At 32.2% G+C, this 23,539-nt stretch overlaps 1 protein-coding gene across 1 annotated transcript; it reads left to right on the top strand.

Annotated features, from left to right (window-relative positions):
* Nucleotides 1-34: 34 nt before the first annotated feature.
* LOC127700423 (uncharacterized) lies at nt 35-23,169 on the top strand. The gene is made up of 12 exons (XM_052203918.1): nt 35-98; nt 4,709-4,772; nt 6,599-6,728; nt 8,461-8,654; nt 9,363-9,499; nt 10,069-10,172; nt 10,370-10,641; nt 16,276-17,769; nt 18,668-18,701; nt 19,674-19,797; nt 20,226-20,323; nt 22,184-23,169. The coding sequence occupies exons 2-12, from the start codon at nt 4,717-4,719 to the stop codon at nt 22,277-22,279; spliced, it is 2,739 nt and encodes a 912-aa protein (XP_052059878.1). The 5' UTR covers nt 35-98; nt 4,709-4,716; the 3' UTR covers nt 22,280-23,169.
* The last annotated feature ends 370 nt before the right edge of the window (nt 23,170-23,539 follow it).

Below are 23,539 nucleotides of genomic sequence, written 5' to 3'. Positions count from 1 at the left end.
TCGGATTACCTCGGTTATCTTGTTAACATTCGCCGACGACAGTTTTGTCGTCTGCTCCTATGCGGGCTTGAAGAAATTAATTGACAAATTGAAGAAGGGTAAAGTGGGATATGAACGTATTTTTAGAACTAACAATAACTGAGCATATTTATTTTCTTTATAGACTTTAATGACACATAGAATTTGAAAAATTTAAAGATCATGAACAGAAATGGACAAAAAAAGGCTTTGTTTACACCTCAACTTGGCTCAAGACAAAAGTTACTCTGACTAAAGTCGTTAAGACAAACATGTGCAGTTGGAAATTTTTTTAAGGTCTAGCATCTACTAGATATTGAAAAATTAAATGCATTTTATGTTTCAGAAAGATGGAATTTGATGGGCATTTTTTTCTACACTGGTCACTGCTATTAATGATTGTGTAAAATAAAAAGTTATAAAAACGGGAAGCAAGTTAACTCGTACCATTGCAAACTCGTACCACGTCAACTCGTACCACTAAAAGTCAACTCGTATCAACGTTAACTCGTACCACTGCGAAGTCGTACCATTCAGAACTCGTACCATTAAAAATATATTCAATATATTTTCTTGAATTTTATACCAGATTTTAAAACTTAGACAAAAATACATTGTAATTTCTTAATTACCATGTTAATTAATATATTGAATTCCTTTGAGTGTGTGTATTGGGTGATTATTAACTAATCAACTTGTTGAATCATATTATTGAATTTTGATTGTTGTTATGTAATTTAACAGCTTGGAATTAAATGTATAATGTGTATTATTAAATGAAATTCCTGATTATCAAAACAAAAGCTGACATGAGTCGTCTCAAAGCCCCATTTCCACATAAAATGGGGCATGTTTGTGATGTTCCTCATAACCACAATGGAAGACGACAATTGTATAAATATATTGTCTCATTAAATAAAATTCCTTTTAGAAACAATTTTGACTACCAAAATATATTCAATGTTACTAATGTGTAATGATTAAAAATTAAATCAAATAGCTGCCAGTAAAAGTTAAATAAAGGAACTGTTCAAGGGAGAGAACAAAGCCAATCTGCCACAGTTTTCTCTGTCCAATTAGCCAAGGAAAAATAAGCTACACATTGGTCTGTGATTTCAAATTATATACTTTTTACAGACTTAAGAGGTATTGAGTGAAATTTAAATATTTATTCATCATTAAACACCATTTGAATGCATTTAAATAAGTTGGTACGAGTTTACAATGGTATGAATTTACCGTGGTACGAGTTATCAGTGGTACGAGTTTGCATTGGTACGAGTTTGTTTTTAGTGGTACGAGTTCACATCAGTACGAGTTTGCAATGGTACGAGATAACTATATTTCTAAAAACACTTGAATTATATTTGATGCTGTCCACTCAGTTACACCCTTTAATCTGAATCACCAATTGTTTTGTAGATATCTATTGTCCTTCTGTACATGTCATGGTCTTCTAATACATCTTATCAATATTTATTCCTATCTGGATAAGTTCTAGTCCAAATAATTATGACGTCTTGAAAGGCTATTTCCTACGAAGGAAGGCATCACAGAAAAAAAATTAAAATAGCCTTTCAAGACGTCATAATTATTTGGACTAGATAAGTTCTAAAATTGCACAGCTTTTCAAACCAGTTGAAGCTATCTGGGGCCTTGTTCAAACAATGTATTGTGCATAAAATTTTCCTAGTCATAGAGACATGTTTAAACCATTGTAAACACAATAAACAAAGCATTTTCAATGACTTTAATTTGTCTTTTTAAAAATGCTTTAAACTATCAAAATTTTAAACTGTCCTTTTTCCAAACTTTTTCCTCCCTCAGTTCATTGCTGATGACCTTTGTTTTGCTTCACTTTACCTCAACAGGAAGTTGTCTAAGTAACTGTTTTTCCCGGGTTGGACTAAATAGTGATGTGTATTGGTACTTTTTCCTGGAAAAATTTGATGTCACAAAGGAAATAATTGAATTATCAATATGTCATATAAATGTCAGGCATTGCAGGGGGTTTCACAATATATATATGGAAGTTTTTAACGACCTTGACTGGCTATACAGTTTCACAACATTATCCTTATGATCAGAATTATTACAATAACACGCCTGCATTTGCAGGGGAATATGATTTTTCTTTTGAATGGAAATTTATTATAGTACTCACCTGGCACAGCAGGGGGTATCACAAAATTATTGCCCATTTTAGCAGATTCACGATGTAGCACTGAACTTGAACATCTTTCATGATGTGGACAATCCTTCAATGGATGTTGAAGACGAGCCTCTGGAGTCTTTGCAGTTTACAAACACACTTCCTGCCAGCATGCAATAGTTTTTTTGTCGTCATAAGCTCAAAATGATCCCCTGGACAACTACAGTTTCCCGCTTGATAAGCACCACATATTGGATTGCGATTAAACCTATCCTTGAGTACTTCCTTGGTTAGTTTAGATGAAGAAGATGTAAGGGGGATGACAAGAGTTCGGCCTTGATCTTCTAAAAATGCTTGAGGCCAAATTTTATGACCCCTTTCTACTGAATGCAAAATTAAACATGAAAAACCTTTATCTCAGTATTAAAGGGATATTTTTCGGCGAAATATAGCTGATAAATCAAATGCTTTTGTCTGAGCATTGAAATAGCTTGTTTTTCCAAGTTATGCATGATAAACATTTCACCTCTTAACTAGCTGTGTGAGTCCGAAGTCTTTATCAGAAAAAAATCACTGATTAGGTTTGGGCATGCTCATGTAGCAATGGCACATCATATTTTACCCTACCTTAGCGGCCCTTGCTTCACCAAAAACTGCCTTATATTTTTGGTCTATGAACAATAAATATTGTAAATCATTACCTTTAATTTTCCTTGGTCCTTATCCTCGACATTGTCACTTGAAGAAGTAGAATCAGAATCTGAAAGAAGATGAAGATTGATTTAGAAGCTGCTGAGTAAGCTCTTGAGTCTGTTTGCTGACTTTATCCGTATCCTGTAACTCATTAAGTGTTGGTAGCTTTACTGTTTTAACTTTAATTTTACCATTGTCCTTAGCTTTGGTTCTTGAAGTGTTTCTATCAACAACAAATGTTTTCTTGCCTACAAGGAGCGTGTGTTGTTAATTCCTCAATTGTTTTGTCCAGTTTATTCACAATGTTCATAGATGTAGGAATTTTTGGACGAATGCTAGCACCTTGCTTCATTTGATTTTGGTGTAGAAGTCTGAAGTTAAACCACGTTTTCAGAGCTAATATCTCCAACTTTGTGAACTAAAGCAAACTATTTTTGCATTTCAAAAGAAGATAGAATGAAATCCCTTAAATAAGCTGGAGGCTTCCTAGTTCCTTTATTTTCCATCGGATGTCAAAATATCAAATTAGGTACGTAATAAAATGTGGCTGGAACATGCTTTCTTGCTTAAAACCACATGTTAACTAAAACCTGTATGAAGTAACAAGGGAGGCAAATCTAATACAAGTCATCAATTGAATACAATAAGAGTTACCTCTCATTGTATGCTATGATCTGTTTTCCCCCAGATAACCCATGTCAATTAGGGCAGTTCATTCATATTCACATTCCCCATTTCCATTCTCAATTTTATAAAATCAAATTAAATATTGTGTATTGTCCATGTCAGTCATTATAATACAATATAATTGTTAATATTTTTTTTATTACGGTAGTCATATTTTTCTCATCGGATGAACAAAATTTCCGCCAGATGCACTCTTTAGCAGATTTTCAAAAATAATCTCCAGAAACGAGGAATTTAAGGGGTAGTTTGTCAGGTTAGCAATACATGCAACTGCAAGTGTAACAGTAAAATACTATCCATGACAATATTTCCTAATCAAAGTATGTCTTCCTTGAAGAATCATACACCATAAAATTGTGAGAGTGTTTCTGAAATATTGTTCTTGAAAAGTATGTGTATAACAGTGAAATGCTGCATCAAATAATTCTCATCTATACTATTCAAGCACGAAGTATGCACATATTTATATTTATGATTTAAAATATTTTGTAAGGCAAGTATTTTATATTAGAAATGTTAGAAACAAACATATTGTATCCAAAGCTACTTCCAAATTTGCATTTATAAATGATTAAAGTCAAATATGTTAATTGTACCATATAATACTGTTGAAATATAACTAAAGAACTGACAATCACTTGTAACATATGTTTATTATTATCAATAAAACAAAACACTTTAATGATATTGTACAAAATATAAATTTTTATAACCTCCCTTTCATGAAACAAAATTACATGACACTCCATCCATGAAATATTATTATACCCAAATTGCAATTTTTGATAACTTCCCATTAATAAGACATAATTTCATTACTATCGATTTATGAAATATTGTTAAATAAGACTAAAATTCATATGAAATTTTGTCCTTCTCTGAACACTTTTTCATAGTAGGGGACAAATAAGCATGATACATAATACATGATCATGAAATACTATATTTATTACATTAGGACAATATTTTGCTTTAGCTTTACACTAGTTTCTAGTTTTGGTCTTCTTGTGTTTTGTGGTGCAGGACTTTTGCTCCAAGAAAGATAACTCAATTTCATCACTGAAAAAAATGGGTCAGATGTTCATACAAACACATTTAAAAAAAATATCAATGTAATTTTGCTTACAGTCAAATTAATAAGTTATTTTATAATTTCAGATGTAAAAATGTCTCGAATGTACTTCAATCAAGTGTCTTCACGAGAACTTTTTAATGTTGGAAGGTTTGTAGAGTTATTTACTGTGAATTATGTGAGTCTTGTATGACAATATCTCAAGAATATTAGTAAATGATGAATAATTGAAGAAACAACAAACAAAATTCAGAGACTAAAGTTTTACTATACCTGTAAAATCCAAACTAAAACTGGTCAAAGTGACTAACATTGATTCTAGTGGTAAATAAAAAGTTACCTTGAAAAGTTTTGGCCTCTTTTGGCCAGGATGCATTCAGTGGACCAAATTTTAAAGTAACAATTTGGATTCCATCCGTCTTAAATTGTTGTATTTTTATGTAAATTTTAAGAAATATTTTTATTTCTTGTAATTGAAAAGAAAAATCATGTATGGAGAGTTTTTATAAATATGCAGCTTTTATTTAAGATAAAAGATTACCAGACAACATAATAAAGAGCCTAAGATATAGTCAATGAGGATATATTTTTGGAGTGTGTATGTGGGGATTTCTTGTTTTCTTTCTCCCGACACTAGGCAAAGGGGGCATTAAGGTTTACCCTTGTCCATTTGTACTTGCGTCCCGAAATTGGTTTCCGTTCTCTAACTTTAGTTTGCCTCAACCAAATGTTATGAAACTTATACACTATGATAATTGCCACCAAACACAGATAAATTTCAAGTTTTGATGGCCACACTTTCACTGTTCTCCAGTTAACTCCTTTATAAATTGATAAATTGCTGCATTTGCTGTCGCTGCATTACAAGTGGGGCATCTGTGTACCATAGACACATTTTTCTTTTATTTTTAATTGTTTTTTTTCTAATCATTTTTACTAGTGTTTAGACGTCTTTTGGCAGCAGTGGAAAATTTTAGATACTGTGGATTCATTTATTTTTGTGGGTATCAATTTTCGTGGATAGAGAAAAAAAGACGTTTCGTGGTATACGTAAATTCGTGGATCGCTGATTACAAAAGAAAAAAAATTCAGATACGTAATTCGTGGATTTCTTTTTAATTTAGGAGATCATATAACCTCCATGGTTTTATCAATAATAAAACAAACAAAAAAGAAGGAATTCATTGAAAAGGTTTTGAATTGTCAAAATCCTCGCTTGGTCATTCTAGGTTAAAGTGTTCATTGAAAACTTCTATTACAATAATGGACAGAGACAACTAATTACTTGTTTGTTTTACAATTTATAAATTTTGTTCGGAATTTTATAAGGCATTCAAAACTCTATGATTGAAAGCTCATTTCCCTAATCATGATATAATAAACAGTCATATAAGTAAAAGGTGTGAAAATAAATGTTCCTGTCATAAACAATATTACCTACGGGCAATATCCACGTACTTAATCCCATTGATTTTTAATCACCAGTATAACACGGTCATTAACAACTTGCAGTTATTTTCCATGAACAGTTTTATTCAATTTTAAAAAGTAAATTATCACTGATATTCGATATATTAATTATTGATTTAATCAAAATACTTGTATCTTCTTTCAATAAAAACACGTGTTATGTTACAATGTTTATCGCTAGTCAACACTATACTAGAACTGCATAACATAACCGGAAATAAACACCCGACTCCATACACATTTCTTGGGATTATTCTTCGTTGAATTCTTAAATTCATGGTTCGCTGTGACCCACGAAACCCACGAAAATTGGTATACCACGAATAAAAATGAATCCACAGTACTAGACAGGAAAACAGTTGTATATTCTAGATGGTTGCATTGTGATTCAGTTACACTTGTTCCATTTATAACTGTTGGCAAGGAGAGTAAAGTTAATTGAAATTAAGTGAATAGCTCATTAACCAATAAAATTTCTTAATCCTGTTATTTTCATTATATTTCAGAGAGAAAAGAAACAGTCAAATCAGTGAAAACTCTTCTCAACATTTATATCAAAACTCACAGATAGAATTTTCAGAGAATTCCCAAGATGCAACATATTCCCAGCCTCTTTCAGGAGAAAGCGGATCACAGGTAACATAATATAAAAGAAAGGAAAGCCTGCAATAGTAGGAAATTAATTTCTTTTAAAAAATTTAAAAGTTTTGACACCATTCATGTTGCAGAGACAAGATAAGGTCTTTTGAATTTTGAATACAATTAGGGACCCACCGCTAGGATGATGGAGACCTAGGCCAAAAATAAAAATAAAATTGTTTGGTGTTGCCTTCCTACCCACCTAAAAAGCAGTCTACCTGAAAAATGTTATGACAAATCGTTTCAATTTTTTTTTTAAAGTTCTAATGTCGTTTTCTTGTCTAAATAAGTAACTTATGTTGTTGGCTAAAAAAAAAAAAAAAAATCCCTACCTACCTACTCAACCCTACAAGGCATTGGTAGGCAACATCAAACAAATAATTTGTTAAGGGTGGGCCGTTTTCACTTTGTCCATCATCTGGCTGTTGGTCTATTAATCAACAATTTTTGTGAAACCAAAAGTAAGGCAAGAATGTGGATGAAAATTTGCACAGTTGTGCATCATATGTCGATTTGCTAATTAGTTTTGATGAAAGCGAGATATTTAATAGTAGAAAAAACACATATTTTATATTATTATTTTGTCAGCCACTATTTAAAAAAATGGCCACCAAAATACATAAACATTCAAAATGCTCTGAAATCAACAAAATCTAGGTATAATATGAATAAATAATTAATTTCTGATATTTCAAAGTAGTTGCTGGTTGTCATTGTCAAACTGGCATGGTTTTAAGATTAATTCAGTAGAACTCGAGGGAAATATGTATTTTTTTAGACACTAAATCGCATGTTTTACTTGTACCAAATGTTCCATGAAAATTTATACCCGCAGGAACATCTTTGGCTTTTTATTAATTATTTGTTTCTGTGCCTGTCACATAAATATACAAGCAGAGCCCTTGCTTGCATGTCAGTTTTCTAGTTTACTTTTGTAATTTCCTAGTACCTTTTATGAGCATAGTCATACCCCCACTAAAGGATTGAATGGTATATCGCAAGACCCTTGTCTGTGCATCTGTCTGTCCATCAATCCCTTCATCTACCAGTATTTTGTGTGCATATTACTCAGCTTCTGTATGAAAGGATGATTTTTTATTTTAGTTGGATCCTTATGATGAATTGTACTTTGTAAGCAATTCTCAGATTTGCTATGCATTCATTTTATATGGACAACTATATAGATAATGTGGCAGTGCCAAACATGTTAGTAAACAGTCAACCCTCACATTTCCAGCATCAGACCTACCAGACCCCGCACAAAGGAAAAAATACACATGATACGGATCTAAGAGTACTCACAGTTACTGAAAGCTAGTTTAAAGCCAACTACAACTTATAAATAATTTATGTTTTTCCATGCTAAAATATCAACCAATATACATTAATAACGGGGTATACCCATTGAGCATGTTACAAAAATTACTGACTTGAGCATACAAGTCTTTGATCTTACTGCTTAATACTGTGAGCTTAGAGGAGAAGAAGAAAATACCAATTTTTAAGTGTTTTGTTTGACCTGGCCAGGGGTCAAACCCAGGACCTCCAACAGTTGAGATGATCACGCTAATACTAAGACGACTGAGCAATATATCAATCTGTGGGTGTGTGTTCTAAATCAAGTATGGCCATGTACAATTAACTATCATTAAACAAATTTTTCCTAATTTCCATATTTATGAATACAATTACAATTATTTCCTTGTTTTTTTATTTTATTTCTATCTAGTCACAAGGAAGAAGAGTATTTGACAGATTTATGACAAAAAGAACAAATTCTGAGACATCTTTCAAATCTACGCCTGCAAAGCCATCTAGTGGATACAATCCTGCAGTGTCACTACCAGTGAAGCAACAGATAAGATCAAACTTCCAGCAGCAAGTACTGATGAATAAAACAAAGGCTAAAGAAAGAGATGATAGGTTAACCAGTATTCAAATACAAGAGTTTTAATTTAAGCTGTTATTGAATAGCTAGTATGCTTTGATAAAATTTTACTACAAAATTTTAATTGTTGTTGGAATTGGTAAATGTAGGGTTGCTTTTGATTATGAAAATTTTCATAATTTTCTTGTTGTAGTTCCAGAGTGATCAGACTTTTTAACAGTCAAATTTAAGGCAATATTCACACACCGAAGAATATCCTTGTGCAAGTTTTTCTACAGAGCCCTTTTACTTTCTTTTGATAAGATGACATCTAAATATTCCATTTAATATTGGCAACAATTTCAATATGCACAAGCCAGGCAATTCATGTTCTCCTGTCGCTGCTGCTTATTCATTTTGTATAGCCTCAACTTTAAAAATGACATAGAAATAGAAAGTTCAAAAGTTCAATAAAAATGTAGGCCAAAGAAATCCCTTATCAAACTTTGTCCTTTATTGGTAATATGACCCATGACTGATTGAAAACTAAACGAACCTTAGAAAATGAAGAAAAAAATAAGATGTTAATTTTCCTTATGAATGTAAACTATTTAATAAGAGTTTTTTTTCATATTTGAGAAAGATGAATATTCTGGGTTTTTCCTTTTGAACAAAACATATGGGGTAGGTAAAATAGCCAAGTATATCTTATTTGCTATATGTATAAAACTTTGTGCAACTTATTAAAACTGGTGATATTTCAGAGAAATGTATGAAACAGTAGTTAACACTGTCAAAGAATGTACAGATGAAATGAGAGGAAGCATTAAGGTGTTTCAACAAAACATAGAACAGATGTCTGATGTATCTCATGAGAAGTTTAGTGCTATGACTAACTCGGGTGATTTTTAAGTCTGCCATTATTTTGGAGCTACACAGGTTCTTCACTGTCCAGCTCCACTAAGGGGGAAGATTCTATCCAAATACACATTCTTTTTTGCAATACAGTGAAACTCAATCACAAAAAGTACTATATACATAACTCAACTACACATGGATGTGTTTGACACACACACTATAATCCTGGTCCTTCATGTTAAATGGGAGATAATTCAATTTACTTTCTTCAATCTTGCAATATGTCTCTCGTCTGTGTGCCTCGTTAGCACAACTTATCCAAAATGGTCAGACTGATATTGATGATACTTTACACAGCTGTAGAGAATTACCTGAGTATGTGCATAAACGAATCCTGGTCCTACATATTAAAGGGGAGATAATCAAATTTACTTACTTCAATATTGCAATTTAATTAATTGAAAACTATGTTAGGCAATTAGGTGGCTAATATATTTATAACTTTGTCCCTTTCAAATTTCTATATGATGTGAATTATTAAACAAACAAAAAATACTTTCATATTTCTAATAAAATTTTATCAATTTACCATGGTTTTGTTTTTAATCTTAGTGTTTGATGTTTTGAATGAAAACTTCAAGAAAATGATTAAAACAATGAAAGACAGAGATCAAGACATTAGCAAGATGCTGGATTTGGAAAAAGAAATCATTATGGTAATTAAGATATATAAAATAAAAAGCAATAATGAATATACCAAGTGCTTCACATGACCTTAATGCACAAACTAATACATGTAACTGAATATGGCATTAATTTCCATGTCATCAACAACTTGGAACTTTAAATATTAGTGTTAGAAGATACTTTTGAAAGTCTTGAATAATATTGATTCTTTTTTCTGTTGATCTAGAGAGATGCTAAGATAGAAGAACTTCATAACATGATGGAAAAACAGCAGTCAGAGAAAGAAAACCAGCTTGTTGACAGTTTGAAAAGTGTAATGACCTCACTTCACCAAGAAACTATTGGTGACCTCAAGAAGATTGGTGATTCTGTGATGCACAACACTAACAATCAATACCAGCTTACAGACAGTCACAAACAGCAAAAGGATCTGATGGAAAAACACTACCATGAATATAAAAATATTCAGAGTATGAGACATGAGGATATTAAAAGAGGGTATTTACTTATTTTATATAGCTGATATAAAATTTTAGTAAAACATTTGTGTGGGAAATCCAAAACAAGGTATGAAGCAAGGCTTCCAAAACAGTCATATATTCCGGACATTTGTATAATGTCCGGTAAAAGTCCGGCTGGGCAAAGCATGAAACGATCATCTACTTTTTAGTTTTCAAGGCTTTCTTAAGAGATGGTCATTTTAACATAATTCGCGATCTTTTTGACCCAACCTTTTGCTTTAAACAGCCACACATTTCCGGTCATAAAAGTGACATGATCATTAAGTATTATCAAAACAACCCCTACTTTAATACCTTCTCATTTTAATCAAGGCTAATTACTTGTCAAACAGCTGAAATTTACCTGTTCAGGTGGCGGGTAAACTATTTTGAACCAGACATTGATTGGTCTATTCAAAGTTATTTTCTTACATTTCAGCGGTTTGCATCTTATTACCGGTAATTTAATCAAAAAGATTTAAATTATCAATTTAACAGTTTACGTCAGAACTTCGAATTTGAATCAAAGAAAGTTTAATATCGTTTTTTTTTTAATGTCAATCATTGGGATGGCCAACTCGGCAACTGATTACCATAATTGCCTTTTGTTTATTTTGTCTTAAGGGATTAAAATCAGGATAATATATAAAATGTCCGGCTGGCTAAAAATAATTTTGAAAGCCCTGGTATGAAGTAAGGATAAAACTGAACTGTGTGAACACATTGTTTGGGCTTATTAAAGCAGATTTAAAATTTAATACATCAAATGTGTACTATGAATGTGTGTATAAGATATATATTTGAATACTCTAAATTCAGAAAACATGCTTTTATGAATGTGAAAAATATCGGGTTCACAATAATGATAATTCACATTCAAAATTTCTGCAATGATTTTCCTTCATTAAATTTTTGAAATTGCTTTGATTAGATTTTTGCCTATGGTCAAGGATTTTGCAGTTATAATAAACACATGCATTAATCAATTTCAATTTACAATATGCCCTATAGCCAATGAACAGAAGGTTAACTCCTGTTTTTGGCAATATGAATTGAAACCATAAATAGTGATAAGTGATAAAACATGAAATAACAAAGATGGTGAGACACTAAACTCTTTTTATGGAAAATACATTCATGGTTTGTTTCAGGGCTTTGAGAGGCTTTGCTGATAATAAAGTATTCTGGTTATCCTCTTGCATTTGATCACGCAAAAGACATTATATGGCTGTGGGAAACACAGAAAATCTGTGAAATCAACATATGAAATAGACAGTACAATAAAACATTTTAAATAAAATACCGCTTGATTGACAACAACACTTTAGTGAACTGCAAGTTTTATTGTGTCGACTAGTTTCGCCGATTAGATCGGCGTCTTCAGGACAAATTATATAGAAATTACAATCCCTGAAGTATAAAAAAATGGTATCTAAATTTTAACGTCATAATGTGTTTACTCCATTGTCTTTGTTGTTCCTGGTTACCAATGTATGAATGAAATGAAAAAATTACAAATGTATGTACATAAAGGTAGTAAATTAATGAAATAAATTGAAATAAATTGAAATAAAAAGTTAAATGTTATTGTCAATTGTTTTTAAATACTGTAAATGTTGTGAATTTCCTTGACTGTTAATTGTTTGTTTAATTCCTCCTCACACGGATTTATCTGTTTAGTACGTCCTTCGTACGTTGTGTAGCTGTCTGTAATTACTGGTGTTTCTTTTTCCTCGACTAAGTAACCGTACCTGTTGGTCTTAAATCTGGTTGGTCCTGTAGTTTTGATATAAATCACTTCGTCATCCGAATCTTCCGGTGCACTTATATATAGGTCTTCTCTAAGGATGTCAACTGTAATTTCTTCTTGTTTATTTTCACACTGTGGATTGGCAGGAGTTGGGTATATTTATTTCGACGGTCCTGCTACTATCTTGAATTTAGGTGTTAGTTCCATTTTTGTGCGAGCTTCAACCGGTGGTGTCCACTTGACAATTGGTGTAGCTGCTGCTTTCGGTGTTGCCTTTTTCTCCCTGTGATCCAATTCTAGTTTTTCTTGATGCTTTGTTGTAATATGTTTTTTCGCTGCATGTTTTCTTGTGAAATTTGCTGGGCAGTGTAGACACTCGTAAATTGTAATGGTGGGTTCGTGATTACTACGGTGGTACCTGCGTAATGTGCTGACACTTGCGAATTTTTTCTCACATTTGAGACATTTTATTTTTGTCTTTAAGTTTTTCCCACTGGAATTTACGAAACATTCTGCCTGTCTTGGTGTGATCTTTGGCTTTGCCATTTCAATTTCTTCTGTTTAAACCCCAGGGTTCAGCGGTTCCTAATTTGTGTATGATGCTTTCTTCAGTTCGTAATCTTATGTTGATGTCTTTTTTCGTTGTAATGATTCCCTTAATAGTGACATTCTCTTTATTGTGATTTTCCGACGTGAAATGGTTTGATACTGGTTTGTACTGGTTTTGTACGTTGATGTCCTTGAAGTGGCCCCTAAATCTTTCTTTTAAGCTGTTGCCTGTTTGTCCAACGCACAAAAATGGAACTAACACCTAAATTCAAGATAGTAGCAGGACCGTCTAAATATATATACCCACCTCCGGCCAAACCACAGTGTGAAAATAAACAAGAAGAAATTACAGTTGACATCCTCAGAGAAGACCTATATATAAGTGAACCAGAAGATTCGGATGTCGAAGTGATTTATATTAAAACTACAGGACCACCCAGATTTAAGACCAACTGTTACGATAACTTAGTCGAGGAAAAAGAAACACCAGTAATTATGGACAGCTACACAACGTACGAAGGATGTACTAAACAGATAAATCCGTGTGAGGAGGAATTAACAAACAATTAACAGTCAAGGAAATTCACAACATTTACAGTATTTAAAAACAATTGACAATAACATTTAACTTTTTATTTCAATTTATTTCATTAATTAACTACCTTTATGTACATACATTTGTATTTTTTTCATTTCATTCATACATTGGTAACCAGGAACAACAAAGACAATGGAGTAAACACATTATGACGTTAAAATTTAGATACCATTTTTTTATACTTCAGAGATTGTAATTAAGTCTCCCAAACGAAGTTTGGGAAGACTTATTGTTATTGCTCAGTTCTTATTATTATTATTATTATTATTCTTCTTCTTCTTCTTCCGCCGCTTTTAAATTTGAACTTGTCCGCACCCGTTTTCCAAAACCGCTTGTCGGATTAACTTAGGGTTTCACAATATGTTAGACTAACATGTCTAGTGGTGCAATCAGGGTTTTGTTTTTGCAATGGGGTTTTTAAAGGGGTACTTTGAGGGGCAAAAAGAAAAGAGGGTTTTACTATAGAACCCTATGGGATTTTATTTTTTAAAATTTTCAAATGATTATAAATTGAAAACCGTTCCTGATAGACACAAACTTTTTAATTGAAAATGTTCTAAATGATAAAGCCCATTAAATGAAATACAGGGTTAGTCCCCAGGGGTCACCCCCACCCCCTGCCATTTAAGAAAGTTCTAATACCTTGTAAGTGGTCAAGATCCCCACCCCTAAACCATATATATTCTGGTTTGTCATGCTAAGATGGTTTGAATGATATACAGGGTTAGTCCCCAGGGGTCATCCCCACCCCCTGTCATTTGAGAAAGTTCTAATATCTTGTAAATGGTCGAGATCCCCACCCCTAAACCATATATATTCTGGTTTGTCATGCTAAGATGGTTTGAATGATATACAGGGTTAGTCCCCAGGGGTCATCCCCACCCCCTGTCATTTGAGAAAGTTCTAATATCTTGTAAATGGTCGAGATCCCCACCCCTAAACCATATATATTCTGGTTTGTCATGATAAAGCACATCAAATGTAATACAGGGTTAGTCCCCAGGGGTCACCCCCACCCCCTGCCATTTAAGAAAGTTCTAATATCTTCTAAGTTGTCAAGATCCCCACCCCTAAACCATATATATTCTGGTTTGTCATGCTAAGATGGTTTGAATGATATACAGGGTTAGTCCCCAGGGGTCATCCCCACCCCCTGTCATTTGAGAAAGTTCTAATATCTTGTAAATGGTCGAGATCCCCACCCCTAAACCATATATATTCTGGTTTGTCATGATAAAGCACATCAAATGAAATACAGGGTTAGTCCCCAGGGGTTACCCCCACCCCCTGCCATTTAAGAAAGTTCTTATATCTTGAAAGTGGTCAAGATCCCCACCCCTAAACCATATATATTCTGGTTTGTTATGCTAAGATGGTTTGAATGATATACAGGGTTAGTCCCCAGGGGTCATCCCGACCCCCTGCCATTTTAGAAAGTTCTAATATCTTGTAAAAGGTCGAGATCCCCACCCCTAAACCATATATATTCTGGTTTGTCATGTTGAGATGGTTTGAATGATATACAGGGTAAGTCCCCAGGGGTCATCCCGACCCCCTGCCATTTGAGAAAGTTCTAATATCTTGTAAATGGTCGAGATCCCCACCCCTAAACCATATATATTCCTATTTGTCATGTCTCGAACATTTGAATGACGTATACGGTCAGTCCCCAGGGGTTCCCCCCACCCCCAATGTTCTAATATCTTGTAAATGGTTGAGATCGCCACCCCTAAACCATATATATTCCTGTTCGTCATGTAATGAACATTTGAATGACGTATAGGGCCAGTCCCCAGGGGTTCCTCCCCACCCCCAATATTCTAGTATCTTGTAAATGGTTGAGATCCCCACCCCTAAACCATATATATTCTGGTTTGTCATGCCAAGATGATTTGAATGATATACAAGGTTAGTCCCCTGGCATCACTAATGCATATAACTTTACTGGACCAAACCAATTTTCACTGGACATTGCCCAATGTCAGGCGACCCTGGGAATTACGAATTATGGGAGCTTCGTTTGGGAGACTTCGTAACAGCATCCTGTTACAATCAGTTCTTGTTTCTATATAATTTGTCCTGAAGACGCCGATCTAATCGGCGAAACTAGTCGACACAATAAAACTTGCAGTTCACTAAAGTGTTGTTGTCAATCCAGCGGTATTTTATTTATTTATTTTTATTGACAACCCTGCATACCATCGGGTATCCTCTTTAGTGACTCAACCTTCACTTCACCACAAAGGCGTTGGTTCAGCAGCTTCTTATTTTAATAAAACATTTTGTATTAAATAATATTTTCAAAATTGATGATTTCTGTTTAGTAGAATCAGAGAAGTTGAATTTCAAATATGCCTACAACCAACCTTCACTTATTCTCATACACACTTACAAATCATGTAAAAGCAATTACATTGTACTTGGCTATGGGAAATTAAAAAAAAACATAATAAAAAAATCTGTCTACTGTTGACTATGGAAATAAAAAAAACCAATTACTTAATACTACCCATAAGGTGAAGACTATTGCGATTTTAATTGATTTCAAAGTAGTTTCAGAAGAATTGTGTATTTTTCTAATGAATCATGCAATTAACCTTATTTGGTTATGGGAAGCTCCAAAAGCAAATTGTATCAACAAACAGAGTAGAAAGTCCAATGATATACTTCATGTTGAATATTTAATAGAGAATTATATTTATATGCTGAAAAATGTTTTAACATCTTGACTTCAGGGTAATGAATGAACTGCAACAGTTAAGACAGGATTTAGAAAGTCACACAAGGCAGCTTGAAGATTTTTACTGCAAGGAATTATCTACAACCCACTATAAAGGTATGAAAGAAATTCAGTACCACATAAGCACTGGATTAGAAAAACATACTCATCAAAGTAGAGATGATTCAAGAGAAATGTGTAACTATCAAATAAATGAGATTAAAAGTATATGTAAATACCAACAAGAAGCTCATAAAACTCTTTTGAAAACTCAAATGCAAGAACAAGCTATGATTAGGAAGCTTGAAAATGAACAATTGGCAAAACAGATTGAAATGATAACACTGAAGACAGTGAGTGAGATCAGCAACAAACAAACTTCAGATAGACATACACAAAACAGTACCCCAAATACAGTTAGGAAAGGTGTACAAGAGCAATTGGATCAAATGTTTGAAAGATACAATGAAGAATTTTCTAAAATGAGAACCCAAGTGGAAACAGTGGCAGCCAGGAAGAATTCTTTTACTGCAGAATCATCTATTGAGCCAGCTTCTGATGAAAGTTTATTACAAAGAAATCAGGATATATGTTCCAAAGTTTCAACCATAGAACCAAACAGAAAAAGTAATATATTATCAGATAATAATAGAAATTTACTTTATAATGATAGTAACAAGAAAAACTTTACTTTTGTTTCACCAAGTTACAGGGGGGACATGTGGAACACCAAATCTTTGTTTTCTAAAACAAACCCTTCGCCTGTGGCAGCAGTTCTTCCTCAGCCTCAAAGTAATGAGAACTTTGGAAACAAAAAACAAGTAGTCAGGGAGAATAACAAGAAGAGTCGGAGAAAGAGAAAGGCACATGGAGAGCCATCAAGAAAATCTCAGAGATTAAACAGAATGTGCAGTGATGCAGACTATGATACCAGTGATGCTTCTCAAACTTATAGACTTTCTCAAGATCTACAAGCAGTTGGAAATCATACTGATAGAGAACAAAATCAGCAGTTATATTCAAGTTCATTAGCTAAAACCCAAATGGAAAACAATACAATGTGCATTGGAAGGCAACAAGGAAAACAAGTAGATGTCAGAAATACAAACAGCTCTGTATTCAAACTCCCCCACTCCTCTCACATATCTCATAAAGATGCAGACCATGGCTTTTGTAACTTTGTATCAAACAGAAATGAAAATACAGGAGCAAAAGTTGCACCATTCTCTTCAAACTCAAATAGCAGAGAAAAGAAGTCAGCACAGTACGAAAAAGTACTTCCTGTAAGACCAACCACATACTCCAGCAGCAACCTCAGAAGATCCACTCCAAGTGTTGTAAGTTCTTTACAGCCCATTAGGAGATTTTCACAGCACAGGGATAGCCATAGCATTAAAAGCCATATTAAACCAAACCACAATTCTGGATTAAAACAGAAAAATGGGAGTGTTTATGACTTCAATGACTCCCCTGCTGGCAGTACAAGAACTGTAAAGGAGATAAAACAAAGGTAAAGTATTTTTACCAATTTGAACTTTTAAATTTTAACTTTTTAATGATTTATTACCCATGATTGGATGATGATGAATTAGTATAAATGTTTTGGACCACAAAGTTTGCTTTATTAAATGTTTCACAATGTCATTGATTAAAAACTTATAGTTTTATTGAACTGTTGTTTGTTGTTCATCCAGAAAGCTGAATTTTGGTATGAAATGGATGATGAGTTTATATAGGATGTCTTTGTGGTTTTTAGACATTTCTTTATTGACATTAATCTGAATGGGTAGACAGGAAGAACATTAACAAACATTTTCTATTGTATAAATGTAAACTTTTCTTAACTTAGATATCCCCTCCTTCAAGGCAATGAAATTTACCATACCTAAAATAAGATTTAAAAAAAAAAAAAAAAAAAAAAATAAAGTAAATACAAATTGTCACTAATATGAACTTGGATCTTCTCTTATATGAATCCATAAACAAAGTTAGACATCAATGAAGTATGCTGGAAATGGCTTACTTGAAAAAAAAAAAGTAAATAATGTGATTTACACTAATTAATTTGATAATCTCTTGGTCCATATGCTAGCTTGCACAGTGAAGTCTGCTATCCTCACTTTACATTTAGTTTGGATTATTGATTTTGATTATCCAAGATTATGGAGGTTTAGAACCAAAAATTTGATTTAACACTCTTATTTCCCTTTGAAAGGACCTGTACCAATTCAGGGATTTGAAACTGCCTTTTTTAATTTGTTCTACCAGTTGATGTTTTGCATTTTCTCCCATTTTTTTCAAATTACTTGACTTTGGACTTGAAGTTTTAGAAATTTCCTTTAAATATTATTCTTACATATTGCCCAATAATTGTTTCTATTGGTTTAAAGTACTTTGTTCTTTTTCAGGGACAGATATACTTTAAACAGACATGAATCAGCTGTGAGTCTTTACATTTTTTTAGTTCTGCAAAACGAAAAAAATAACTTTAGTAACAGTCTGGGGTTTTTGTCTTATCAAGGCTTTGTCTACTTTGTTATTCTACTTTATTTTCAGTGCAAGTGATAGTATAAGTGCATTTGTTTTATTTTAGATCTTAGTATATATATATATGCATATATATTTATACTAATCTAAAGATCTGTGCAACAATACTAAAGAAATATATATTTGAATAAGATGAAATATGTCTTATAGAAAGACAAATATTTTGGCACAACAAATACCCTTGTCAGTGTTTATGTAGTATCTTCATTTCCAGTGAAAACTTCTTTTGGAAAAGAAGGAATGTGGTTTATCAATTCATGACACAAAATCACTACATTCACTGGAAAAATCAAACCAAAGGAACAGCACTTTATTGCTTTTCTTCATTTCAAAATTCCCCAAAAGACTTCAACATGCAGCAAAAATTTTTATCTCACGATGAAAAGATGCGCCCTTGCGCTGGTTTGAGTGAAATTCTTTGCTAGAACTTCAATAAGGACATAATATAAAATGGATAAATATAAGTCTTCTGCTGGTTTCTTGGATAAGCTTCTGTTCAGTACATTAATGACAAATATTGAATTATCTCCATTTATTTGAATTTACCTATTGATTGAATTATTTTTATTCTGCTGGTTTCTTAGATGATATAAGCTTCTGTTCAGTACATTATAATTAGAATATAGAATTATCTCTCTTTATTTTATATTACCTATTGTTATTTTAAATATCTATTTGAATTAAATATTAGGGTTTGGTAAATTGTATAAACTTACCGGTTTTTAATTGTGACATTTCTCATCTTAAGTTATCAAAGAAAACTTTCATGCTATAATCTTTTTGTGGTTTATCTGTCAAACAAATTATGATCAATCCATTATCTGTATGTATTTGGCTCATATACAAATGATTTGTCCTTTATTTCAGACTGAAAGTAGCAGAGAATCATCACCATCTTTATCCATTACAAAAATAATGATTCAGAGAAAAGTTAAAAATAGAAAAAGACAACATTCTAGCACTCCTCTTCAAAAAGATGGAATTCAAACTTGTAAGCTACTTTATTAAACTCCTATCTTTTGATTGGTTAGGTACTATTTTTGGTTTTGACCTAAAAGGATTGTTAGGTGGTCTATATTTTCGTGGTGATCAAATGCTGTGATTTCTAGGGCCAAACCTATTCATGATGTGTTCATTTTCCTAATTTCCGGGTCATCATTCTGATCAGGCCAAATATGTTTGAGAAAATACCTATTAATTATAAAGTAATGATTCTTCATTATTTCACTCACATATTTTGTTTCCTAGTTGAGCGTTTGCATGAACTATAAAATACAAAAATTTACGATAATCTCAGATCTTTTTTTAGTAGTAAGTCAATTAAAAATAACTAGTGTTTTGAATATGGGACAAAAGAGCTTTTAGCTGTATAGATTTCTTATATTTAGCATTTAGTCTTTATCACACTTTACTTCATAGTATCTCAAAGAAAAGAAGAAATGTCAGACGATTTCTTTAGTACACCAAATACAGAGGACAATCCAAATACTTCCGATAACTGGGAAAGTCAATCTGTGGTATGTTATCATGTTACATATTCCAAGTGAGACCTATTTTTGTGTAATGTTTTGAACTATTGCTAATATATTATTAAACAAGAATATGTGTTAATAGGACACCATGTCCCACTTGCACTATCACATTTTAATATTCAGTGAACCAAGAAATCTGGGTCCAAACCCTAATTTGGCATATATATTAAAAAGTTCACATCTTAATGAACATGTTAACTAAGTTTCAAGTTGATGTGACCACAACTTGATGGTTAAATACCTTAGACCAAAACGTTAACCTGATCAGTGTACACTACAGTAAAACCAGGGTCATAAGTCGTATTATTTTGGCATATAAAAAAAGTCAACATGTTTACTAAGTTTCAAGTTGATGTGACTACAACTTGATGGTTAAATACCTTAGACCAAAACGTTAACCTGATCAGTGTACACTACAGTAAAACCAGGGTCATAAGTCGTATTAATTTGGCATATAAAAAAAGTCAACATGTTTACTAAGTTTCAAGTTGATGTGACCACAACTTGATGGTTAAATACCTTAGACCAAAACGTTAACCTGATCAGTGTACACTACAGTAAAACCAGGGTCATAAGTCTTATTAATTTGGCATATAAAAAAGTCCACTTCATAATGAACATGTGTACTAAGTAATTTCAAGTTGATGTGTCCACAACTTGATGGTTAAATACCTTAGACCAAAACGTTAGCCTGATCAGTGTACACCACAGTAAAACCAGGGTCATAAGTCATATTAATTTGGCATATAAAAAAGTCCACTTCATAATGAACATGTGTACTAAGTTTCAAGTTGATGTGACCACAACTTGATGGTTAAATACCTTAGACCAAAACATTAACCTGACCAGTGTACACTACAGTAAAACCAGGGTCATAAGTCTTATTAATTTGGCATATAAAAAAGTCCACTTCATAATGAACATGTGTACTAAGTAAGTTTCAAGTTGATGTGTCCACAGCTTCATGGTAAACAACTTTAAACCAGAACTTTAAAATGATCAGTGAATTACAAATCTGAGGGTCAAAACCTATATTAGGTATATATTGTAAGATGTTTACATCATAATGAACATGTTTACAACGTTTCAAGTTGGTGTAACCACAACTTCATCAAAAGTTTAACCTGATACCTGTCAGATGCACAGGAAAACCTAATGCCCCTAACTGTCATAGTATGAGCATTTATATTGAAGATTTCAAAGTGCATAAAACCCGATATTAGTTAACATGTAAAAATGGATTAAAGCAAATTCACAAATTTTATAGTACAGACGAGTTTTAGAATGATTATTATCAATCTTAATGATTGTGATACTTAAAAGCATTAAGTGACCGTTAAAAATTAAAGATAGTATAAATAGAGACTAGATGAGTGCAGACACCTGTCACAAATAATATCATTAGGACAATACATGACTAAGACAACCCCAACACTAACATTATTTATCACAGACATAATAATACTAAATGACCAAAGATTTGTTTGATAATGAGAGCCCTACCAAGTTGGTGGTTGTGCTGTAGTAATATCTGCATTCATCTAATACTATATATCCCCAATTCATATGTTATAAAATAACTCAATTTTAAAATTTTTTTTGTTTCCTATTTTATATTGACTTTTTTTCACTTTGGTAATTTATGGGACTTCTTGATTGTAAAATTTCTTTCTAGAGTCCTTATAATTTGCTGAGATTGGTTTGATGTTTCCATTGTGGTTGATATTTTACTAGAAACTTCTGATCAAGTTAACTTTAAATTTGAAATAAACTATGCCATGAAATATTTCAGTATTGCATAATAACATGATTTGCTTTTTATTCTAACCTTTACACTTTATGTAGATGTCTGGTTACAGTAGAAGAGGTGAGAAAAGGAAACTTGACAACTTCAATCTTGGACAAGAATTATTTGCAATCAAGAAAGCTTTTAATGTTTAGAATAACACAAGAAAAATTAAAAAGTGCTAATCTAACAACTTTTAAAAAAGTATGAGCACATCAGAATAATGATCACATAAAAGTCAAAGAAAACTTGTCATTCTTTTTATTTATATCTACTTTTAATAAGTAATATTTTTTTTACTTGGTAGTGCGGGATAAGAATTTACATAAAAATTACATGCTGCCTCTTTAACATTGTAAGGGTTAATATAACAAAACTTGTCAATGACTATAAAAATATTGTTTATAAATAGTTATTCTTTATTAGGCTAGCTATCATTACATTTTACAGATAAACGTTCATGATATAGCCTATGTGATGTTTTTTTTTTTACAAAAGAAAGAATGTATGTTTTGATTCAATTGTTATATTCAGTGAATCTGTTGCTTAATTTAGAGTGATTAAATCAGACATGTTCATATGGCCATGCAAAATTGAGGCTCATTTTGCAAAAAAAATAATAAAAGGATTTTATTTTTCATTTATGACATTTTAAAGTATTTAATACTGTTTTTCAGTTATTTTTTTTTTAAATTTTATTGTTTTGCAGAGTGACAAACTAGATTGTTACAGTATTTTTTTATGAATTACAAAAGCCAATAAATTTGTAATCTCACTATACGATCATCCTGAAGGTCATCCCAAAGCCAAATGGCTTGGTATTAATATTAATGTAAATGTATTGTGCATAAGGGAAATTAGCTACAGAATGTGTAATGACATGCACAGATAATGGTAGAGATACAAATATGGGATTCGAAAAAAAAAATTGACAAGTAACATTAATGATCTTTAGTTGACAAATTCTGTGATATTTTAATATGGACTTGTTCTGTGATATTTTGTTACTTATTGTTACTGTTTGATTAAAATTGTTACAAATTTATATTTGTTTTATAATTTTCTAGATGCACTCGCTTTAATGATGCTCAGTTTCGTTCATAAAGAAATTTATTTCCTGTAAAAAACAAGAAAGTACATGCTGAAATGTTTTGCCTGTTTTACTTTTTTTACTTTTTTATCGTTGAATTTATGTTGAAAGTCTGTAATATGAAGGTTTTACTTTAAGTTTCACATAAACTTAACATTATCAATGTTCAATGAAAATGAGTTCAAGGTCAGATGAACCATGCCAGACAGACATGTACATCTTACAATCATTCCATACACCAAATATAGCGGTCCTATCGCTAATAGTACATGAGAAACAGATCAAACCACAAAATCTTAACATTGTCCAATGAACCATGAAAATG

The sequence above is a fragment of the Mytilus californianus genome, unplaced genomic scaffold (assembly GCF_021869535.1).
Source record: "Mytilus californianus isolate M0D057914Y unplaced genomic scaffold, xbMytCali1.0.p SCAF_1, whole genome shotgun sequence".
Classification (NCBI taxonomy): Eukaryota; Metazoa; Mollusca; class Bivalvia; order Mytilida; family Mytilidae; genus Mytilus; species Mytilus californianus.
The sequence above is the reverse complement of the archived record's forward strand: the minus strand, read 5'-3'. Positions and strand labels throughout refer to the sequence as shown.